The sequence below is a fragment of the Peromyscus californicus genome, unplaced genomic scaffold (genome assembly GCF_007827085.1).
Source record: "Peromyscus californicus insignis strain IS unplaced genomic scaffold, ASM782708v3 Scaffold_5__1_contigs__length_169319896, whole genome shotgun sequence".
NCBI classification, from domain to species: Eukaryota; Metazoa; Chordata; class Mammalia; order Rodentia; family Cricetidae; genus Peromyscus; species Peromyscus californicus.
In genome coordinates this window covers 68,441,465-68,466,362 of record NW_026294573.1, presented here as the reverse complement: position 1 = coordinate 68,466,362, position 24,898 = coordinate 68,441,465, and the positions used below count along the sequence as shown (strand labels likewise).

At 43.7% G+C, this 24,898-nt stretch overlaps 1 protein-coding gene across 1 annotated transcript; it reads right to left on the bottom strand.

Moving 5' to 3' along the window:
* Positions 1 to 15,111: 15,111 nt before the first annotated feature.
* Positions 15,112 to 18,896, bottom strand: Cer1 (cerberus 1, DAN family BMP antagonist). Its single transcript, XM_052717685.1, has 3 exons — positions 18,677 to 18,896; positions 17,848 to 18,459; positions 15,112 to 16,213 (listed from the first exon to the last, which is right to left on the bottom strand). Exons 2-3 carry the CDS (start codon positions 18,352 to 18,354, stop codon positions 15,866 to 15,868), a joined length of 855 nt encoding a protein of 284 aa, XP_052573645.1. The 5' UTR covers positions 18,355 to 18,459; positions 18,677 to 18,896; the 3' UTR covers positions 15,112 to 15,865.
* Positions 18,897 to 24,898: the final 6,002 nt, after the last annotated feature.

Sequence of the window (24,898 nt, the reverse complement as noted above, 5' to 3'; positions counted from 1 at the left end):
CGTCATGTCTGACAATGGCACAGACAGAGAGCACTTGTGGAGACAAACCCCGCCAACTGCTGTGCTTCTGTGCCCATGCCAGGGAGGACTGGGTCTGACTGCAATTTCCAAAAGTCAGTGCAGTCCAGAGTTTAATCAGCACTGGCTAATAGCCCTTGGCAGCTTTGGGTGGATGGCGCTCTCCACCTGCCCAGCTGGGTACCATGCCCTAAGCACCCACATTTGATGCACATTCATGATTTCTTGGTTGCTCTTGTCATCACTTCCATCTGTGTGAGTGGCAGAGTGCCCATTCCAGAATAGACTAATCATCTGAAAGTTGGTCTTAACCTTGTTTGGGGTAGCACATCTCTTTGAACATGTGATGTAAGTTGTAGATCCCTTCCTCAGAAAAGCACACACACACACACACACACACACACAAGTGTGCACAATTATTTCATATATTTATATATAAAGTTCTACACACTGCCCCACTTCCCACATTTTAAGAGGCCCACAAGGAAGTTATGAACACCAGATTAAAAGCTTGCCCTAGGATGTTGAAAGTAGATAAAGTGAGCTTTTAAATTTCAAATAGCTAGGGAAACTCTGAAGAGCACCGAGTTCTTAGAAGACAAAGTGGAAGTGATGCTGAACAGACACATGCTAAGTGCTGCTGTTACAAAGCCAGTAGTCCCAATAGGGTGGGTCAGGGGTGGCCTCATGGTCAGGGGCGGCCTCATGGAGAAGCAAAAGAGAGCAGGACTTGGGGTTTAGGGTTTGAAGTAGGGTTCAAATTTCCAGAGGAGGAAAATGTGACTGATGAGCGAATGAAGACATGAAAACGTAAGGGCCCCTGTGGTATGGATCAAGTGTAGAATAGGTAGAAAGACAGAGAAGAGAATGGAATAAAACAGTCAAGTCATGATGAGCCACAGAAGCAAAGCTATGTCTGAAGAAGAGCCGGTAGACAGGGTCAATACCTGCTCTAAGCTGGGAAAGACTGCTACTGAAGGCATCATTGCCAAAAAGCAGAGTGGCGGTATGTTTGGAAGGATTTAAATATTCTAAACTGAACCTGGTATTTGTTTGCTTACTCCGGATGTTTTGACTACATCAAATAAATATTAACTTGGGATTGCTACATTTTGATAAATGTCAAAGGGAAATATATTCTGGTAGGTGTTCATATGAATTTAGATTCCAGGACACTAAACAAATTAAAATCTGTTTGAGACGGAAAGAATGAAAATCAACTAAAAAGAGAAAAGAACGCCTGACACTCACCATGCTGGAAAAACAGACAGACAGACAGACAGACAGAACAAGGTGCAAAGAGTAGACTGTAGCACCATTGCTGCTGAAGTCACAGGGCAGTTAAACTACACCATAATGATGCCCTCTGATGGTAACTGACTTCTTGCCATGGAACCCTCAGGCTGCGGGCTATTTTCACACATTACTTCTGACACTCAATTGCACGGCTATCTTTACCTCAATACCTGGTTAATTCCCTCCTCCTAACCCCACCTCCAAATGCCAATCAATCCCAAAGCAACCTGTGCTTCCTCAGACTCAACTAGAGATTACTCAATAAAAGTCCACCTTATAAACCTGCAGTCCCTCATCCCTCTGGCCTAGGGGTGTCTCCCCTCCCTGGGAGACAATAAATCTGACTGTGTCAGGCTACGGGCCTCTTTCTGCTCCTTGTCGGCTGACTGGGTCCTAACAGACCATTTAATGACGAAAGCTTTCCGCTGTCACTACTCTAAGTCAATGTTCTTCAGGACACAGTCTCCTTTCTGTGTCAATGGTGCAGTAAAGCAGCTTCCACTCCCAGCAATGAGGCTCAGCAGTTTACACTGGGACTCTACCAAGGTGGGAGGAACTGATGCTTTGAGATGGTCACTGTTCCCTCAGCCTTTGAATAAATGCAGGTCAAAGCAGACAGCAAAGCGGAAACCATCTTGTCTGGGTATTGGTGACTGAACTCAGGGTTTCTACATGCTAAGCAAGGGCACTGTCACTGAGCTACATCTGTAGCCCTTGGTTTGTTGTGCATAAGTTTTGGCTATGTAGCCCAGGCTGGCCTCAAATTCTTCATCCTCTGCTTTCCACCACCCAGGTATTGGGATTATTGTTATGTGCTACCATACCTGCCTGGAAAAACGCTTTATTAATGCAGCCTACTTACACATAGCTGAAGTTACCATATCTACGTAAATATGATTATCAGAGTCCCAAAACAGTAAGGCAGTAAATGAGTCTAGAAAGATGATGAAAATCCCTGCCTTGGGAAAAAACAATACAAAGACTATGTTAAAGTAGAGAAGGGTTCAAGACATGGCACAGTGGTGGAGCATTTGCGTAGCATATACCAGGTAATGGGTGTCATCCGCAAATAAATAAATAAATAATAATTTACAAGACAATTTTGATGGTGACAACCATCAGAGCTAGAGATTGAATGAGATCTCACACCAAGGAAATGGAGAAGCATCATAGTAATAGATGAGTGATATTCTGGGACTGGTCTGGGGAAAGGCTCTTCTCTGCATTCTGTAGAGGTCTATCAGCAGGGATGATAGAGATGATGGGTGGATTAGGTCTCCAAGAAAGAGAATGCAGTAAAAGCCGAGAGAAGGCGGCTGTATCTTGAGAACCAGCTGACGTATATATTAAAGATCCGAGAAAGGAAGAAATGATTCAATAATTCCCTGTGGTACAATTATTTACAAGTCAATATCCAGCCCTGTTTTCTATAGAGCTTCAGATCCATACATTAAAAAAGAAGACTCCCCACCCCATACACACCCTTGTTTATTGTGTGCACTCAAATATGCAGAGTCTTTGGGACCAGCTATGAGAGTCCAGGGAAAGTACTATTGTTCTTCCCAAGGCAGGCCAAGCCTCCCTACTTCATTTTCTTGGAAGACTTCTTGTTAACCCATTAGTGGCTGAGGGAAGCAATGGGAGAAATAAGTTCCCAGTGCCCAAGGGGAGAGTGACCACTACTCCACAAGACTAAATTTTCTCTCGATGAAAATGGTGTTCTCCCAAAAGCAGCATAACAAGCACACTAGGCAGGAAGCGCGCTTGGCTTTAGTTCTAACCCAGGTGGTCGTTGTCTTTCCCCGTTGACTGGGATTGGACTGCAGTCTTCACAATTGGCTAGTTTAAAAGAATCGCAAAGGAAATGAAAAAAGCAGAAAGGAGTAAGCCACTTTAGTCACTTAAGTTCCCAGAATGCAGCAGGATCTTTGTGTGAATAAAAGTGTCACTGGAAAGGAGGGATTAAAACATTTGCATAAAGGTTTTACAAGATGGGGCAGAGAAAAAGATTTGTAGGAGTGTCTTAAACGGTGAGGGAGAGAAAAAGATTTTAATTTCTCATTATACATAAAGTTTTAGTGAGTGATAGAAAGGACTAAAATGTAATGGTTCTTGCAACTGGTATCTTTAAAGTGTCTATTTCTTTAAGAAAGTTTTCTTCTAAAACTTTCAATGGAGCATGCCCAGAAGCACCCCTGTACATCTGCCATCTTTATAATGCAAACTAAGCTTGTCTACACACATTTTTGCCCGCCATCTTAACATGTGCTTGATGGCTTTGAGGTGAGCACGCCCAGAAATATGTCTTCCTTCTTTCCTTCTTGAACTCTGACTTTAAACTGAGCATGCTCAGAAAAGTGCCTGGATTATGTGATTATGTATGAACTCACCAGGTTTCATCTCTTGGTAATTCTAGTTTGGGCTTTACACTCACCAAGATGCAAACCCATATGAAATGATAACAACTTCAGTTAATGCACAAAACAAAAACAACTCAATAAACGCTTGACTTATGAATGGTCTGTTTGTTTAAAACCTCTTTTCCTTTTTAGGTATGTGTGTCTCCATTGATAGCTTAGGTCAAGAAATGTGTCACATCCTGCTTCTGAGAAGTAAGGCAAAAGTGGTTGTGAACATTTTAACTTTCACTCATTTCTGTCGCAGGAAGCATAAACAGCAAATGACTTAGAAGAAGAGGAGCAGGGGGAGGAGGAGAACGTAAGCTGCCAATGTGCTGTTTGCAGAGGTTTAGCTGAAAGCCCAAAGGCTGTATGTCTGTCCTTGCCCACCACCACACATACAAAAGGGAAAATGTCAATTGAAGTGACTAGAACCCTCAGGATGGGGTCTGTAAAACATTCCATAAAGAGACAGAAGCAACTTTGAATCTTGAGCCTCATAGTTTTTGTTACAACTATGCAGCTCTGACGTTGTACTGTAACGCAGCCTTAGACAATCTGTAAATAAGCAGGAAGACTGGGTACCAATAAAATTATAATTTCAACAATGGGTTCAGGCTCTCTCTGGCCCATCACATCAGTGTCGACGGACCCCTGCCTTGTGGGAAAATGGGGGGAGAAGGCATTCAAAATAAGAGTCAGAATGGTGACCAGACAGTTGGGGATGGGTCTGAGTCTGGTCTTTACCTACTGTGAACACTGATGGGTTTTAGACATTCAGGAGGTGAAAGAAGGCTTGGGGTCAGGAGAGGGGACAGTCAGAAACAGGAAAGCATAAAAAAGGCTCATCATGGTGCTGAGGAAAGACCATTGGATTTGGTGATTAGAAATTTCCTGGAGGACTAAGAATCCATTTAAATGACTAAATAATTCAAGAGAAGGTAGATCATTTGGAAATGGAGGCATCGATTATTGCTGCAAGAAGCTGATAACCAAAGAAGTTGTTTCTTATTTGTGTTTCAGGATAGAGATGCCTGGTTTGTCTTTAGGACAAAATCCTGACTTGGGAGAAGAAAGACAAAGGAGAATGGGGAGCTTACACCCGGTGAGAGCAGGGACACCAGTGGAGTCAGTAGACTCAAGAGGATGGTTAGCGCCACCAGGAAAAGGATCAGCCGCTCAGTCCGCAACATCAAAGGACAAAGAAAAGGCAGGGCCTGGTGGGTGGGAGGTGTTGAAGTGGAGAGGAGGAGAGCTGAGTGCTTAGGTCTGAATGGTTTCTCACCTCTCCCTTAGGGCAGCAGAACAGAAGTGCTGTGCTCTCCAGGGGAGTGGAAAGAAAGACTCAGCACTTCTCCTCACTGCCAGTCTGTCAACCTCAGGAGAGATCACCGAGTCCTTTAAGGAAAATCAGAGAATTAAAACAGTCACTTCTGTTGTGTCTTACAGCCGCAAACACTGGAGAAATAACTTTTAACAGATTTTCCAAATGTGTGAATTCAATAGACCATCTTGGAGTTCATGACATCCACATCTAATACCTGGAAAATTTAGGTCACTGGCATTTCCCCTTTTTGACACTCCACAGTGCCGCAGAAGGAAGGCTCAGACTTAGCTGGTTAAACACATGTGAGCTCATGAGTGAACACACACACACACACACACACACACACACACACACACACACACATACACACAGTGATATTGTGTTCCCCAAAATATTGTGCACCCTAATAAACTTATCTGGGGTCAGAGAACAGAACAGCCACTAGATATAGAGGCCAGAAAATGGTGGCACACACACCTTTAATCCTAACACTCCAGAGGCAGAGATCCGCCTGGATCTCTGTGTGTTCAAGGCCACACTGGAAACAGCCAGGCATGGTAACAAGAGCCTTTAATCCCAGGAAGTGATGGCAGGAAGCAGAAAGGTGTTTAAGGCATGAGGATGAGGAACTAGAGCCTGGTTAACCTTTTAGGCTTTGAGCAGCAGTTCAGCTGAGATTCATTTGGATGAGGACTCAGAGGCTTCTAGTCTGAGGAAACAGGATCAGCTAAGGAATTGGCAAGGTGAGGTAGCTGTGGCTTGTTCTGCTTCTCTGATCTTCCAGCATTCATCCCAATACCTGGCTATGGGTTGGTTTTATTAAGACCATTTAAGATTCATGCTACAAATTATATTGTAAAATAAAATTAAATTAAATTTTAAAAAAAGATTCATGCTACACACACACACACACACACACACACACACACACACACACGCACACACGCACACACGTGCACGCGTGCGCACGCATGCACGCATGCATGTGCAAACTGATTGACATGAGTGGAGCAGCAAACGTGCCTGAGAAAATTTACTAGGAAACGCAGGATACAGTTATGAGGAGAAAAGCCTGCAGCAAACAGGCAGCTGGGAATCCAGTAGAATCAACAGTGAAAGACCCGCCACCGGCCCTGAAGACGCATCTTGGGTTTATTAGTTGCCTGTGCTGCTCTGGATAGTAACACCCAGGAAGCTCCCAGATGCACACAATAGACAGCACACACAACACTTCCGACAGTCTTGTTCTGGGCCCTCTCAGGCACGCGGAAACTTTCACTACAACAGTGTTACAAAAAGTCACTCCTCGTTGGTGTTTTTCTAGCGAGCAATATCCTGTTCACTCCTTCCTCTCTCTGACTTTTGCTGCTTAGGAAGAGCCTGGGGATGGGACTATGTGGAGACACATAGGCAGCAGTAGAACGTGACCTCGGGTTTAGGAAGTCCTGCATCCAGGAACCTTCTCGGGCCTGACTTGTGAAAGTCTGAACTCTCAGACTCTTCCCTGGATGTGCTGTCTGTCATTTATTAATTGCTACAGGAACGACCAGGCTGTCATTACGAAGTCTTGTATGGGTGCTCTGTAACTATTAAGAGTGTGTTAAAATTACAGCATATGCAGTGGCAGCTGAGGCTGTTCTGTGGAGACAGTTTCAGCATAAAAACATACCACACTATGACTCCCATGACCCCTCCTTCTTACCGCTGCCCCAAAGCACTGCACAGACTGCAATTTTAACTCTTTAATCACACCAGGAGTCACCTGACCGGTGACTCCTACGCTTAAGCAAGACTCTTCCCTTAAAGCAGGATGTGTAGTTAATGATGCAGACGCCTTCTTGTATAAGCACATATAAAAATAAGGGCAGGTGGATCTTCTTTGGTGTTTCTCAGGACAAGGGAGAGCCTTTCTCCTTTCTTACTGTTCAGACAGGTGAGTGGAGGTGCATCTGAGAGCTGGATGAGCAGCCGGGCTTGGGTGCCGTGGAATGCACATTCTGGCAAGTTGAGACATTTGTCTGATCTGCTCCTGAAGTCGACCCAGAACAGATGAGACTGGACAGATGCTGGAAGTCTTGTTTGTCCCACAAAGGTCTCTACTGCTCCACCTTGGTATCATGCCAGAAAGAAAGCACTAGATGCAGAAGGTATCTCTCATAATGCAAACAACTGGATGATATCTTGAAAATGTTGATTTTCTTATGAATGGTGACATTATCTTAATTGCATATGATAATATCCATAATTCTTAGAAAGTAAGTATACTACATTAAAAGTGAAATGTCAGAATACTTGAAATTCACATTTTTTTTTTTTTTTTTTTTTTTTTGGTTTTTCGAGACAGGGTTTCTCTGTGTAGCTTTGTGCCTTTCCTGGAACTCACTTGGTAGCCCAGGCTGGCCTCGAACTCACAGAGATCCGCCTGCCTCTGCCTCCCGAGTGCTGGGATTAAAGGCGTGCACCACCACTGCCCGGCTGAAATTCACATTTTTTTAAAAAAAATATTTTTATTCTGCATATGTATCTATGTGTGTGTGCATATGTTTGTGTTGTGTGCACCCACCAAGGCCAGAAGAGGACATTAAATCCCCTAGGGCTGGAGTCATGTGTGGTTAGGATCTGCAGAATAGGATGGGTGGTTTTCTAGAAGACTCTAAGTGATCTACCCTGCTGAGCCATCTCTCTAGACCCTGGCATTTACTTTTCACATTGTCCAACAAAATATAAATGCATATCAAATATAAATACACACCTCCATACAAGTTGAGCGACAAGGAAGATAAGGCAGAATGTCAAAGCTGTTGAGCTGAGGTGGAGAGCTTGGAACTCTTCCTGTCACTTTTCACTTTTTCAACTATTTCCCATATTAAAATATGTTATGGAAAATTCAGATTCCAGAGAATCCCCAAATCCACTGAATCAGACTCCCAGAAACAGACATTGCTATTGAGTATCTGAAGCAAGTAAAATTGGCCATAATAACTGAAGGCTATGGAACCATAAAGTTGAACTCTAAGAAAAGAGTAAATGCAACTTAAAAAGTGTTTTGTTTTGGTTTTTAAGTGATATTTGAGAGAAGTAAACCAACTTAAAGACCCAAGTTTCTTTGAACAAAACCAAACCAAACCAAAATGCGTTGAGTAAAACTCTTGCTTCACCTGTGTGTGGAGTCAACAAAACCAACTGAGTAAATCAGAAGGGCGAAGTGTGGCTCCTTAGCTTTTCACACCCCGACCTGAAGAACGAACTCAGCAGAGTCCAGGTAGAAAAGCACAGCGCCCGCCCGAGAGGGTGAGGGAACAGCACAGCCAGACTCTCACGCAGTCTGAAGACGTGTTCGGAATTCCTGCCGTATGAAGATTTTAGTTCCTAGTTTTGTTTTGTTTTGTTATTTCGATTGTTGTTTGCTTGCTTTCCAGTGCTGGGTGTGAGCCCAGGACTTTGCTGGGTGCGATCAGAGATTTTCAGTCACTCTGACTGGCAAAAATCACCTGTGTGGCTTAAAACACGCAGATCAATGTGCTGGCCCTGGCTCCCACCTCCAGGCCTTAGAACAGTTTCTGCATTTCAAAATCTCAAGTATAGTAGAATTATAGTACAGAGACAGGGTTAAAAAGCAGTTGTCCATGGAATAAAACCCAAACTCCTCAAAAAGGCACATTCTGTCTTCTTGAGCCAGGGAGCTGGAAAGGTACCCTTCTTGGCCAGTAAAGGTACCCCCATGAGCCAACCCAATTTCTGAGGCTTCCTCCATTCACAATGTATCTATCTTGAATTGATACGTCTGTGGGCTAGGTACCTTAGCAGACTTTAATTAGGAGCCTTAGGGAACTGTAGATAACTGAATATTTGGAAATGAGGTGAGCAAGGGGCAAGACACCGAAGCGAGCTCAGAGGGAAACAGTAGACTAGTGTGTCATCGGAGAGAAGTCTACCTGCTTTACAGTTTTCATTGTGGTTTTGCCATGATCTCATCACCCACAAGGACAAGCAGGGAAATGGGGCGTGGGGTCTACTTTTGTTTCTTTGAGAACCCCTGTAATGACCCAACCAAGTTCCCTGGAGCAGCATTCATCAGTCTTCTAAGATACCATCAAGCTAGGTAGAAGCATCTAGAAGAGAGCATCCTTTGCCTGAGGTAAGTGTTCACTTCCTTTGTTGAACAGGAATCCAGGCTCCTCGCATCGACATGATTGCATCGTACAAAACACGCCTACTGGAAATTCTTGTTTTCCAGCATTGGTCGTGAAAGAGGGGTGTTTCTTTTAGTTGGCAGACAAAAGGAAGTTGTAATAATTTCCTTGGAAAATATTAACCCAAACCCCGCCCAGGTGGGCCACTGCTGCTTTTTTGTTTGTTTTCTTTTTCTTTTTCTTTTTTTTTTTTTTCAGAGAAGGAGGAGGACAAAGGAGAAGAGGAAGGAGGGAAGCAGTGCCGTGACCATCTGAGCTGAAAGTGTGGGTGGGGACAGGAAGCCTGGCTTTAGGAAACGAGCGTTACAGGAAAGTGTCCTTCACTCAGTGAGTTACTCTGAGTAACCACCTTGTCACCACCGCAAACTCCACAGTGCAGATCCGGCTTAGACTAGGAAGCAGAGATCATGAGCTGTCCTCAAAACTGTGACTTCTGTCCCCACCACGGAGACCTGGCTTTGTGGCCGTCCAGCAGGAAGAGGCCTGTGCAGGAGTGTTCTAAGATTTCTTCAGACATCTCTGACCTCTGCTCTTCCTCTCCATTCCAATTTGTTATCGTGCGGAACAATCTCTGCCCCTGAGAAAGCTTTGGGACACTAAGGAAAACGCAAAGCTTTCTGCCCTGAATACTCCAACATTTGTGTACAGTTCAGTTCAGGCCCTTTTTACAGTATTCCACTCAGAAACTTCGTGTGATTTACATGTGTGCACTGACATTCACAAGCCCCACACATGTAAGCTACCCTTCCAAGAGTAGTTCGTGAAACATACTCATTTATACTCATTTCATTCTTTTAAAACATTAAAATGATGCATTATGTATTTGTGTATACATATACTATCAAACAATGTATGAGAGACAGAAGTACAACCAAGATGTATATAGCACACAGGACTTCTGTTAAAGGGTTTTTGGACTAGAGAGGAAGTAATGACTAACAGAAAAAAAGCAGTATGGCTACGGATGACGCTATCTTGGCTGCCCAACAGCTCTCTTTTTCTAGTTCTTCATTTCATTATTCAATTATCTTGGGCAATCCTGACTGTACTAAGTTCTTTACAAGGAGAAAAAAGTGGAAGAGAAATGTTTCCAGAGCTGGGGCTCAAGTCCCAACACTCTTGCAGGATAAGACACCGCTGGACATCCTTTTTCTTCTCTACTATAGACATTGGCATGTAGATGATGGAGCCACAACCACATTGTCGCTGAGAAGAGCTTTGTGGGGATTGGCAGTGACAGGCAAGAAGGAAGGAGCCCATGTCCCCCAGAGAGTGTAGAGATGCTGACTCGGCCAGCTTCCATTTCGGTGAAATAAGCATATTTAATGCCTTCTGGGCTGTGTTTTCTGGCACCGGAGTTGAAAGCACTTTACTGTTACTACGACGTTAGAAAGGGCTTTGGAACCTAAAGAAGGGATAGACGTTAGATGAACCTCAGGCTTGTTGCGTGCGTGTCTTTATGTGCATACAGATGCATATATGTATAGAACATATGTGTTTACTGACACACAGACACACACACACACAGTGTAGGGAGAAACAAGGGTGGGAATCATTCACCTTCTGCCACTCCTTAGCAGTAACACCTGAGCAAGGTTACTGTTGTGGGGGCCTGAGTGTTGTCACCTATAAAACGGCACTGAATTCTCTACTCTGTGCGTCTTCATGCAGATTCAATGAAATTATATTTAAAATCTCTCTCCACATATATATGTGTTTTTTTTTTTGTGTGTGTGTGTGGGAGAGAGAGAGAGAGAGAGAGAGAGAGAGAGAGAGAGAGAGAGAACTTGGCACTGTTCTTGACATATTGTATATGTTCAGCATGTGACATACATTAATATTGCACCTTTTGTACCTACAAACCCATTTTTTCGAGCTCTACACACTCTGTACTAGACTCCTCTAGGCACCGACTACAATGGGGAAAGATACCCCTATATAGTCTCTGTTCTCACAGAACGTAGAATTCGGTTAATGATAGAAACAAAAGTATAATTATGATCTGAGATGAAGTATGATATAAAGAAATGCAGTATCATGGAGGCATGTAAGCAGTGAACCCAAGCTTGGCTGGGGTTATGGAAGACTTCCCTCTGAAAGCAGTTTCTGAGCTTGGGGGTGAGATTTTTGGAGGGATCAGCACAGTATGCTTTATAAAAGAAAGAATAGGAAGCAAAAGCATGTATTTTTACTTGCTCCTGTACTGTAGACTTCAAAGGTCTGGGATTATGTCCAGATAATCATGTGTCTATTTATTCATATTCTTTGTACCGTGTTCAGCACAGACACACATAAATATAGGAGACCAGATGAATGAAATAAATTTTCCTTTATTTTTATTTTATGTGTATGGGCATTTTGTCTTCATGTACATCTGTACATGATTTATCTGCAGGGCCCTTGGAGGCCAGAGGACATTGGCGCTTCTGGAACTGGAGTTACAAATGGTTGTAGGTCACCATGTAAGAGCTGGGAATAGAACCCTGGTCTTCTGGAAGAGCATCCACCCAGTGCTCTTAACCTCTGAACAACTTCTCTAGCCCTTCTGAATGAATGAAGTCTTTAATTCCTGGTCAAAAAAAAAAAAACAACTATATATATAAGGGTTGGGTAGGAAGCTGACCTGCCATGCATGAGACCATAGATTCCATTCTCAGAGACACTCATATAACACACTCTCACATAATCAGGCAATGTCTCCCAGAAGGATTTAAAGCATCCAAACATGTAGTAAAGTCTCAACGATTAGAAGCTCTTACTGTGCCTGAAAGAGGCGTTGCCTTATCTGTTGTACACATCTTTGCTGCACACAGAAAGGCTTGAAGTGGAAGGAATGTATCCCGTTTATCTTTAAATAGTGTAGTGTCTTTCATAGAATAAATCTCCTAAAAATGCCGAGATTGAACGGCATTCTTAATTAGGGATTCAATGAACAGGTCATAGAAAATTCTGTACCTCACCTTGGTGGAGGATTATAACTGCAAACACCAGAAACTGACTGTGATGGTAAATACCTATTACCTTGGCACCCGGGAGGTGGCAATAGGAGAATCCAAAGTCCTAAGTCATTCTCAGTACATAGTGAGTTCCCAGCCAGCCTGGGCCACATGAAATCCTTTATTTGAAATGATAATATCAATAATATTAATATCCTCAAGAACCATTGGAATCAGGATTGCCATGTGGCTTGTTTGGGCTAACCTTGGAATAAAGATCACTTGTGTTACTTCTAGAGCAATCTTCAGACGAGATGATTATTCCAGAAGTGTCTGCTCCTGTCAAATTCATAGGCCCCGAAAGAGTGTGAAGCAGAGGCAAAGCCAACCAGTGACAAAGGCATTATGTGTGAAAAACAAATAGACCCTTGTCATCAGATGCCAAAAACAAGTGCACACTGGGAAAATAAAATCTTAAATCTCACTCAGCTATTCTCCATGGGGAATACTGAATGTCAGCTTTCTAGAATATAGAGAAACATTTAGGGAAAAAGATATCTAAAAGGTATTGGAGAAATAGGACAGGGTACTGTGCAGAGAAGAAACCTCCTAGACAACTTCTTTTCAGTTGGTTGATTTTCAAGTTCCTTGACCATCCCACCACAGGCCTGGAAGCTCTACAGGAGCCGAAACTGTTTAACTTGCACTCAAGCTAGTACGGCACATGTATAATTGGGGAGCCTTTGCTGAATAAAGCATACACACACGACAATACTATGTGCTACTGAGCAATGTGTGCACAAGACTGCCAAAACACTGGAGGAGATCCAAAGTTTAAAAGTACATATTCCTATGAATGAGTAGTAGAGGGGAGGTCAGAGGGCAAAGTTGGGTGTCTTCCTCAATATCTCTGACAGGATCTCTTACTGAGCCTGGAGCTCGTGGATTTCTCTAGGCTGACTGGTCCATCAGCTCCAGGAATCTGTACACACACACACACACACACACACACACACACACACACACACACACACACGCATATGCACACGCATGCACACACACATGCACACGTACACACACACATGCATGCACATGCACCAGGGCTGGGTTTACAGAGGAGTGCCACCACTTAGCTTTCACATGAGTACTGGGGACGTGAACTCAAGTCTCCACATTGTATGACAAGCACTTTACTGACGGAGCCATTTTTCCAACTTCAATCTCTCTCTCTCTCTCTCTCTCTCTCTCTCTCTCTCTCTCTCTCTCTCTCTCTATCTATCTATCTATCTCTATCTCTATCTCTATCTCTATCTCTCTCTCTCAATGAGAGGAATATGAAACCAAGATTTAGGAAGGCTTTTGTAGTAAGGACCAATCAAGTCATTGCAATGTTTGACAGAGAACCTGGTCCAGGGACACACTCAGATAGAACAGCTAGGTGAGACATCTGTAATAATAGACCTGTGAGACATAAAGCTAGAATGCTAGAGAAGGAATGAGCAAATATAATAGACACTCTACTGAGACTGTCAAGGAGCTGGATTGGAAGACCCAAGTCAGCCACTGGAGAGCTGAGGAGGTCCTTGATTATAGCCTTTCACGGATGCCCTGTGTAGAACATCAGTCAGTTCCGCAAATGGAAAGCTTCCATGTTTCATGTGGTCCCCTAGCTATGTAAGGAGAGCAGATATATCTGGACCAGAGTGTGACAGAAGGAGTGCTGTCTCGTCATCTTTTACCGTGAACTAGTCTATACACAGATGGAAATACAGCCATTAGTAAATCTGGATTCTAAAATCTGTTAAAAGAAAGGAAAATACTGCCCATGCAAGTTTAGACAAGTCTTACAAGGCTGACTCTCTTTACCGGTAAAATAGGTGATTGCCTGCTTCATAAGTTTTTTTGAGAGGAGTCAATGGATTTAAAAGATGCATCTGCTGTCTGATGACACAGTATTTGTGATTTCCTCTCATCAGTGTCCTACACGCCTGTGTTTTTATACATTGAGCCACTGGACACTGCTTTTCCTTGCGAGTAAAAATGTTGGTGAATGGACGCTTTTATGAGATTCTCACAAATCACTTTACGAATATAAGCTCTGACCCCTCTATCAGCTAGCCCATCTGGAGTTTACATGAGAGGGAAAGGCAGGCCAGAAGTTTGAATAAAACTAATAATTGTTTGGAGCTCGGGCTTGAGAGCCTATTTGCAAGTATAGATAAAAGGGATTTGGGAGGATGTAAGGAGGAGAAGGGGACCCCAACTGGCAGAGATGGGTTTACATAATCAGGGGTAGGCAGTTGCACATCAAACAGATGCTCAATAGCTTTTGGCACCAAAATATATTGACCAGCTGGGATATCATTAATGCTTAACAGTTTTATCCTTATGACCACATCTTGGCCAATTAGGTTGTCTTTGACCACCAAAGGGTATAATATATGCTCTTGTAAATGCCACATGTGTATTTCTGTAGCTCATATTCTATTACATTGATGTGTTGCATAATATACACTAACTATAAATGCGTTTGCTTCTTCAGAGCAGCATGTTAGATGGTGATTTAAGAGGGATAGAATTAAAATGTAAAATTAATTTCTTTATAAACAGTAATTAGTCATTACTTGGGGAGGTGTGGGGGTATGGGGGTGTAGGGGAGAGTACTAAAAGTAAAGAGATTTAAATCAAGTAATTTCTAAATAAATAATCAAAAAACTACTGTTAGAAAGCAATCCGGCTGGGGAAAGCCAATGCTGTATAATATTTGACACAAATAAATGCAGGCAGGAAGGAGGCAACTGCTAAGGGACAGTGGCTGTGTGACTTAAACAGGGACTGCTTGTGGAATCAGAAGTCAGGGACAGTGTCATAAAGCCCATGAAGTCATCTCAGAAACACTCCTGAAAAACCAGTACCAGACAGTACGTGACACAGTATTTCCGAGAATTCTCCACATGCTGAAATTTAATGTATTACAACACTTAGATCATGTTCAGAACTTTACATTGAAGCATCTGCTGAGTCCTGTTTGTCACACATACTCTTAGACAAGAGCAAGAAGCCCAAACATAGAAACCCAACTTGCTACAAAATTCAAAGGCCTGTGAGTAGATTTCACCTATAAACAGTTTCCCTTTAAAATGACTTGCAATGTATTTAACAGGAGACTTACTGAGTTTCTTAGTAACTTCTCCGAGCGGCCTTTGACTCTAACACTGTTCGTGCATTTTCCTCATACTCCAGGAAATGGTTTGGTTCCTAGTGCCTGAGCCCCCTCCATGTGTGAACTGCTAAAAGCAGCCTCAATATTCCTTCTTCAAAGTCAGATAACCAACAGTAAAAACTTCATGTGGAGAGTATAAAAAGGAAAGAAAAATATGGGCCGTGAAGCAAGCTGCTTCCCACCTCTGCGGCAAGAACCACTCAATAGAATCAAAATATTTCCTAAATCTCAAAGGCAGCTTCAAAGTATGCAAAAATCCTCTTAGAAATCCTTCTGAGAGCGAGGTGTTACAGTGAATGCCTGAAATCCCAACACTCAGGAAGTGGATCTGGAGCTTAAGGTTGTCATCCCTAGCCATATAGCATTTGAGGCCCAGAATACATAAGACCCCGTCTAAACACAAGTGAAAAAAGCGGAGGAGGAGACAATTTCCCCTTTATGCAACCACTCAACATTTCCAGATTGAGCAACCCTCACTTGTTCTGCAAAGGCTTTGCTTTCAGAGGTAATCGTGGGATGGCTTTGGAAGTGGAAAGCCCAGGGATGAAGGACTCATGGGAACCAGCCGCTAGGAAGTGCTCCTCTCCATGTTCTGTCTTTGTCACGCACTGGCACTCCTCCACTTGCGTCACCACCTTGACCACGGGGCTTGGGCTACTGCAGTTCAGCCTCAAGTGCATGGTGGTGAGTTTGGTGGGTGAGCAGTGGGAGCAGAAGTTGTAGGGATGTGTCTCGGCTCCAGGAAAATGAATGGACCCGCATTTCCCAAAGCAGAGGTTGTTCGGGACAACAACTTTTTCACAGTCTTCGTGGGCAACTGTCTGAAAGGCAAACAGATTAGGTCATCTCAAGGCATTTTGTACCACTCATGACACAGAAAGATGCTTTAGAATAATCTGAATTGGGAATATACTTTGTGATATCCAAGAGATGATGTCCATTAGGGACAAGCTTTCCTTATGGAGTAACTCATCAGTTAGCCTCTAAAAAGCCTTAAGTTAACATGAAAATAATTCCCACCATAAACAGCAGACTTGAAAGAATTTTCACCTAGTTGGATAAAGTCAGCTGGGAACAAAAATCTGTAATGGCAGCCTTCTTATTTAACCACCATATCCTACCTTTCTGTCCCCCATAGGGCATTGTGTACAGCAGCTTCTCAGTAAATACTGGTCAGTTAATCATGGAATAGGCCAGATACCATGAGTTTAATTCCATCCTGTTTTATTTGAGCTGTAAAGCAGTCAAATCTGTGAAGCAGCAGAGTCCCAATGTATGGACCTATGTTACATCACCTGTGCCACTTTCTCGTAACCCCATACGCCCAGTTTTATGTGTCTTTCAAAATATCTGAGTCAAACTCCTTCATTTTAATTTAATTAGCAATAGAATTAAAAAGTAAGAATTTCAAAGGAAACTTGACTGCCCTAGTCTTAGGAGCAATTTTCTGATTGCACACAGACCAGCAAAGCAGATATTATTACTTGATGATTGACTTGTCTTTGCTACACAGTCAATTGCCTTAGAATACTGCCTACTTAATTGGCTGGTGTTACTAGACTGTAAAATTTTAGTCTCTCCTGCACTGCTTCTGGTTCAGTGTCTTTTTGATGCATTTTCTGTGTTTTAATTTAGCATTTGAAATGCAGGTGTTGCCAGGCCTGGAGGAAGCAGAATAATAGAATGTTCCTTTGTCTTAATAGTGCAGACCTGATCATGGTCACTATAAGCTAGCCAGGACAAGTTAGGAAGTAGGATAAGGAAAGAGATGTGATTTCACATGTTATTTTTGAAAACGTGTGAGAAACATAAATTACACTCTAAATTATGTTTTGCTCTTACAACGCCAAGAAATGATAGTGAGAATCACAACATAGAGTTTCTGCAGGAACATTTTAAACATCATATAATTTTAGTGACTATTAAAGAAAGCTTTCATGAACCTGTAAGGTAGTAAGGTGTGAGCATCAGAAATGAATGTAGGGGCACCCAGAGAGATAGCCAGGGTATCCCACCTCACCTCCAGTTTGATTTACACGCTTTTCTAATCTTCATGAAGATGGAGATGAGCTGCAAGGTAGTTCTGGCAATTGCTCTAGATTCCCAGTTTCCTAACTGAGCCTTACTTTTTTCTCTGTAGATAATACCCACTAACTAAAAATATACACACTCAACAACGCTCTGTGCCTTCCAAATGATGACTACCGATACAGGCCGTACCACCATGCTAGCATGGAACATTTCCAGCATGCCAAGGAACAATGGGAGGTGTAAGAAGGAAATGAGAGAAAAGGAAAGGTGATCACCTTTGGCCAGATCCCACAACAAACACCCAAGGACCAAATGTGGAATCAGGCAAGGCACAGGCTCTTGGCGGCCTCTTCCCAGCCTGCCATTCTTCCTAGCTGTCCCCAAGTCTCGCAGACTCTGGCTGTTTTCACCCTAGAGTGCATACCTGGTTGAAAGGCACTGTCCTGCAGGTCTCCCAATGTACTTCATGGCTTTTGATGGGCAAGATGACCCCCCGGGAGGCTGGGCCTTTTCTGAACATGAAGCGATGCCAGAATTTCTTGGCTTCCTCCTGAAGAGGTGATCTCTCCACTTTCCTCTCATCTGCTGGCTGAGTGAGGGCCTGGATCCCCAGTGGGACATGATCACTTTCCACATCCTTTATGGGGTGAAGTTCTGTCTCAGGTTTCTTCCAGAGTCTTCCAAGCCTGGACAGCATCTTCTCTCTCTGCCTCTGGCCTTCCCCAGCCTGGCTGGCGCCTATGAGGTGTGGCACCGCCACAAACAGATCTGGCTTGTCTTCTGCTTCCTCATGGTTGGCCATGTGGAGATCTCTGCGACCCCTTTCTAGGAGCACAAAGGAAAAAGAGCTCTGACTCTGGCAGCTGTCCACACATCGGCCTGCCTTCCCCAGAGGCAAGAGCACAAGCAGCTGAAGGAAGAGGAGATACATGCTACCAGGTTCCAGAGACGGAGATTAGATTCGCAGATGGCTGGGCCTAAAGGAGAGGCTCCCTCGGCGGGACTGCAGCCAGGACATCCCATATATGCTACCTGCCTAGGAGAATGGGGAGGCAGGTGGTCAGCAGGCAGGCAAAGCAAACACAATACGTGTTTGCTTACATTATGTAGTGCTAATGGTGTCTTCACTTTGGCTCTGTATTTTTGAAGCCCCCCCCCCCCCCAGGGAAAGCCTGAGACCCAGGGGTTAATTAGCTGGTGGCTTAGCTGTTGTCTGAGACTTATGAGTGTCTGTGTTGGCAAAAACAACTTACCCTTTGTCTGAATTCCTCATCGTTGTCATTAGAAGAAAAAACAAAGCCCGCTAACATTTGCTGCACATCTGCACTGAACTGGGGTAGAAGAGACCCGGCCTCCTGTCTCCTGTGTGTGCTCCAGAAGCCTGGAGAGCAAAGCAAAACAAAAGGACATGTTATGCAAAAGCCCAGGCCTGAGAGAGAGAGAGAGAGAGAGAGAGAGAGAGAGAGAGAGAGAGAGAGAGAGAGAGAGAGAGAGAGATGTCTGCCACAATGGTTAGCAAAGGACTTAGCGTTGTGGCTCAGCAGCCTTCTCTGCATCCACATGTGGATTGGAGCTGCTGGTCACAGCCGAGGAGCTAAAGGAATACATCTTCCCTGTCCACATGTGGAGACTCAGCATTCTGGAGTTAATCCTTTCACATTAAGAAGCAAACACTGAGTGCCAAATTTCACAACTGGCCAGAGATCAGTAAACTCTTGCAGTTGTTTACAAATGTCTCCACAGGATCCCAAGTGACATAAGCTGACAGCTCATCAATCAAGGACGATAATGCGTCCCTCAAGCCACTTCATCATCATTGTTATGATTTTTTTTCTTTCTTTGACCGAGCTAGGCTTGACAATGTGGATGACAAAACCGGGCTTGATGGATTTGGGGATGAGGCTGGAGTGGGGAGCCCTTACCTGACTGAATCCACATCTGCCGTAATTCTAAGTAACTGGCGATCAGATTCAATAAAGACTGAGACAAACACAATTCTTTGGGGACCAAGGAGGTAGGTGGCAAATGTGAGATTAGCCCAGGGTACAAGAAACATATCAGTTTGGCCCTCTCCGCCCCAAGTAGCACCCCAGTCGGGAAACAACACATTTGCTTATCTCCCATGGCCCCTTTAATTTAGCCACCGCAGGCCTTTCGTTTGCTGGCAGAGGTAATCCGGAATGCACTCTCTTTTTGTTTAGTATGCGGCTTTCTCTCCACAAGTTCCCCACTGAGATGTCTTCCCAGGCATTTGTGTTCATGATAGTCACGGCTGAGTTCTACAAGGCAGAGCCTCCCATAAGCTATTTATAAATTATGTGTAAGTGGATTATCATTTTACTAGACTTCTAAAAGATGTATATTTTACTTGTTCCAGATGCCCATGGTACTTTTCCTGGTATTCACTGAAGGCCTGCTGATCCTGGTATTCACTGAAGGCCACAAGAACATTGACATTCACCATTTATTTTAAATAGTCTTTTTAAAAACTTGCATGACACTTGAATTTCTTAGCTCTCCTCAGCCGTCAAATGCGCTGAGCTTTCCAGAGCAGCCATTAGATCTTCTGGTAATAAATATGGTGCAAAAGCCAACTACAATACATTTCCTGGTTCCTTTTTAACTTCATTGTTCAGTGACTTAAATTCCACCGGTCAGTCAGTCATGCAGTGTCTAGCAAGACCCAAACTAAGCACTAATCCAGGGATTCTACCTGGGGTCTCATCTTACCTGGTTCTGGAATTACTGGCTATTGGATACAGTTGGAACAATTTCTGTTGAACAGACATCTGTAGAAGTCTTACTTTGTGGATGAAAAGTCAGGATCGATTCTAGAAAATGACTGAAATGATTAAAATCTGGCTCCTGCCTTAAGCAGCTTAGATATTCAGGGGGCGCAGGTTCTCTCATTTTATTGCCTATGGGGATGTCAGTCACTCATTTTTAATTTTCTTTTGGTCTTAACTTCCGCTCTTCTGGGCCTAAATTTTGGAACTTATAAATGCCAATTATAAATCGCTCTCGGAGAATTTCCTTTTGCTCTGCTGTCCCTTCCTGGTGCTGAAGCACACATATATGCTGACTGACAGGAAGCCTCCTGTGGGAGAAGCATGGAATGAAAGGCCAGCTCCAGACCATCTCTTACAACTAAGGACAGGGAGGCTCATCTTTCTCAGTGCTGTATATTCTCATCAGTTCTAAAGTTCTGGATGTGACATGCTACCATTTAACCTTAAACATATAAATGAATATTTTGCTGCTTTCAGAGGGAAGAGGTGACCTCTGTTGGTCTTCAGTTGGCATAGGCATCTCTTCTGTCCATTTGGGTGAGTCAACTGCAGGCAGGTCTGGAGGAGACTTCTAAACACAGCAGGAAGCTGCCGTGGAGAAAGAGTCTTACAAACTCCTGCCGTACTCTGTACCAGCTGTCACAAGTAAAGAAGCCTGAGCCACGCTGGGTACACCCAAGAAGCTAAATCCATTTCAGGGGCCCAGGTAATTGAGAAAGCCACAGCAGCCAGGCTCAGAAATCACTCACTTCATCTGGCCACAAATGCTCTGATTCTGCTTTTAAATTGATCTCGTGTTCAGGGAAGTCACGTGTCTTTTGCAGCCCTAGAGCCCTTTCTGAAGATACCTGTGTGAACTGTGGCATTTCTACAGCATATCAGGGAAAGGTAGCCATGAATGTCAACCTCTCTAAAAAAAAAAAAAAGTGTTAAGGGCCTCACAACTGCCTGTGAGAGAATTCTGTTCCCACAGAGTCTCCGAAGGATGCTGGAAAGGCATGGAGTGCTCTCTGAGGTTAAGCAGAGGCCAGTTCTTCCCTGAAAGTCCTTTTCTCAAATCAACAAATGGTGAGAGGCCACTGTTGAGACAGAGATAGGTATGTGAGCTCAAGAGGACAATCGAGAGATGGAAAAGGAAATTCAGGGTGACGGCTTTGTTTGAGAAATCTATTAGGGTACATGTCAGCCCCTCATTTCTGCTTTTCCTCAAAACGCAGGATAGCAGTAGAATCATGGGAACATCAGATTTTCTTAAATGCAAACTAAGGCAGAATCTGTTTTAATATTTAATTTAGTTTTTGTTACATTGTGTATAATTTAGTTTTTGTTACATTGTGTGTGTGTGTGTGCACGTGCGTGCGTGTGTGTGTGTGTGTGTGTGTGTGTGTGTGTGTGTGTGTGTGTACATAGCCTCAACATATATAGAAGTCTATTTTTTCCTAACATATTGGTCCTGGGATGAAACTCAGGTCATGAGGCTTGTCCGCAAGTGCCTTTGCCCACTGAGCCATCTTGCCAGCCCTTTTTCCTTATTTTTCAAACAAGGAGAAAGTTAAACCATTTTCTCAGTAATTTACTCTAGTAAGTTACTTAAAATATAGAACTATTTCTAATATCATTCCCTGGCCTATTTATGGAAAGCACATTTTCAGAAGCATCTCCTTCCCCAGTTCTGTTCCATTCCCTGGACTCATTCATTCATTTGTTCATTCATTCATTCATACAATGTATATGTGAGTACCAACATTGTAGAATTGTAGGGACTAATGATAAGGATGTCCTTGTCCATGACTAGTAGATGATTTAATTTGTAGTGTTATTTAATTTAATAAAAGTGCTATTTAATCAAAATGTAAGAAATCTTTAGGCAGATACCATTCTTATACTAATCAGCCTCTATCAACTATTCCCAAATGCCAAAACACATTGGACTGCACACTGTTTTTCTTCATTTTATTCAATAAGTATTCACTGAGCACAAGGCAATACAGTAGACGTTGTACAACAGCTTTCCTTTCTTTTTGAGTAGGTCAGAAGTAACCAGATTCAATAATACAAAAAGGTTCCACAATAAAGTGCGAGCCTTCCCTTGATCCCTTCTCCCTCCCAGACTGCTGTCCTTGCCACGATCACCTGTGACCTGAGCTTGTTTGCTTTGGGGCACTGTATGTCTCTCAACTTCACCAAGGACAACACTGCCTCTTGGTTTGGTCATTCTGGGTGACTTCTGTGTCCACAGGGATGGCTTGTGACCACGTTATACTAATAACATGTCATTGGTATCAGATGGATGCCCACTCAACCCTGTCTGAAATGGGATAACCTCCACTTTGATCGGCCTCCTCACCCACGATATTCTGACCTGACCCCTGTTGTACCCAAGAGCCACAGCCCTCTGAACTGTGACTTGATGTTCCGTACTTACATCGTGTTTGTGGCTTCAGTTCTTACACGCCGTTGTTCCTACATCATGGTCCTTCTTTATCACCCTACTACCACAATTCTAATAAAGTAATGGTTATGTAAACATTTATTTAGTATTTGTCTCTACTCTAGATTTTAAATTCTTTTTTTTTTTTTTTTTGGTTTTTCGAGACAGGGTTTCTCTGTGTAGCTTTGCGCCTTTCCTGGATCTCGCTCTGTAGACCAGGCTGGCCTCGAACTCACAGAAATCCGCCTGCCTCTGCCTCCCGAGTGCTGGGATTAAAGGCGTGCGCCACCACCGCCTGGCTAGATTTTAAATTCTAAAAAACGATCAACTAGATGGTTCTTGTCACCATCTCAGGATGTAAGTCAGTTCCTTTCACAGTGTAAATGCTCAAAAGTACTAGTTTAATGAATGGATGAGGTCATCGATTAACGTGCATCTATGAATCTTCTGGTCTTCACTTACTGTACTATTCAGCTTGAATTCCATGGTTGATAACTTTGGATTTCTTTCTCCGTTCCCTGCCCTTTACACATTCCAACCCTGGAGACATGAAGCTATTCACCTGGGCCCATGGCTACCACACAACCTTACTGCTGCCAGAGACAACAGTAAGATGGGACAAACGGTTCCGTACAAAACCCTCTCTCTCAGCCCTGCTCAGCACTCTGCGATTGCTCTAGTCCTTTCTTTGTTTTCCATGTGAACTACAACTCCACTTATCTCGGCCCTTTGATTGCTCTGTCCTGTCCTCGTTTTCAGCAACTGACCTTACCTCTTCTTATACGGAGAAAGACAGAAGTCACCAGATAAGAGTTTCTCACATGTGACCTCAAACCCTGCCAGTTCAGTGTCTCCTTCCCCGTCCCCCAGAATCACATCCTCTCCACACTTCACTGAATAGCCCCACAGCAAGCTCTCCTAGACACCTCCATTAGCATTTTCATAATGTCGGACAGGCTCAGACTTTCAAAATGTCGCCTGAAGCCCTAAAAGCTTCTATGTCCTGCCCTCCAGTGTTCTCATCTGCATTCACAACTCAGTAATGGGATTGCTTGTTCAAACCCAACCTCTAATTTCTTATCTGCTTTCACACCCACCCGCTGAAGTCCGACCTCCACTTCTTTAAAACCCCCTCCCTCCTTCGAGAACCATCTCCACCTTCCTGAACTCTTAGCAACATCGACTTCATTTTTCATGGAGTCAGACCTCAGTAGACTAAAGACAGAAATGAACATCAGAAAGAGGGTGAAAAGTCATAAGAATCTCAAATCTTTGAATTACAAGAGCAGCCTGTTGCCAGTCTTGAGAAAAGTGTTTTTCCTTTTTTATTAATTTTTTTCTTTATTAAGAAATTTTTTATTCATTTTACATACCAACCACAGATCTCCCTCTCTTCCCTCCTCCCCCACCCCATTCTTCCCCGTTCAACCCACTGCCCATTCCCTCCTCTGAAAAGGTAAGGTCTCCCATGGAGAGTCAGCAAAGCCGGGCACATTCTGTTGAGAAAGGTCCAAGTCCCTCCCCCTGCATCAAGGCTGTGCAAGGTGTCCCACCATAAGTAATGGGCTCCAAAAAGCCAGCTCATGCACCAGGGATGGATCCTAATCTTACTGCCAGGAGGACCCTTTAGCAGATCAAGCTACACAACTCGCTTATGCAGAGGGCCTAGTCCAGTGCCATGGAGGCTCCACAGTTGTTGGTCCAAAGTTCATGAGTTCCCACTAGCTTGGTTCGGTTATCTCTGTAGGTTTCCCCAGCATGATCTTGATGCCCCTTGCTAATAGAATCCCTCTTCTCTCTCTTCGACTGGACTCCTGGATCTCAGTCTGGTGCTTGGCTGTGGATCTCTGCATCTGCTTCCATGAGTTACTAGATGAAGGCTCTATGATGACAGTTAGGGTATTCACCAATCTGATTACTGGAGTAAGCCAGCTCAGGCACCCTCTCCACTACTGCTAATAGTCTAAGCTGGGGTCATCCTTGGGGATTCCTGGGAACTTCCCTAGCACCAGGTTTCTCCCTATCCCCATGATGTCTCCCCTCTATCAAGGTATCTCATTGCTCTCCCACTCTGTCTCTGTTCCAGATTGACCATCTTATTCCCTGATGTTCTCATCCACCATCCCCTATCCTCTATTGCCCCCTTCACCCCCAGTTTACTCACGGAGATCTCATCTATTTCCCCTTCCCAGGTCGATCCATGTGTCCCTATTAGGGTCTTCCTTGTTAGCTAGCTTCTATGTAGCTGTGGGTTG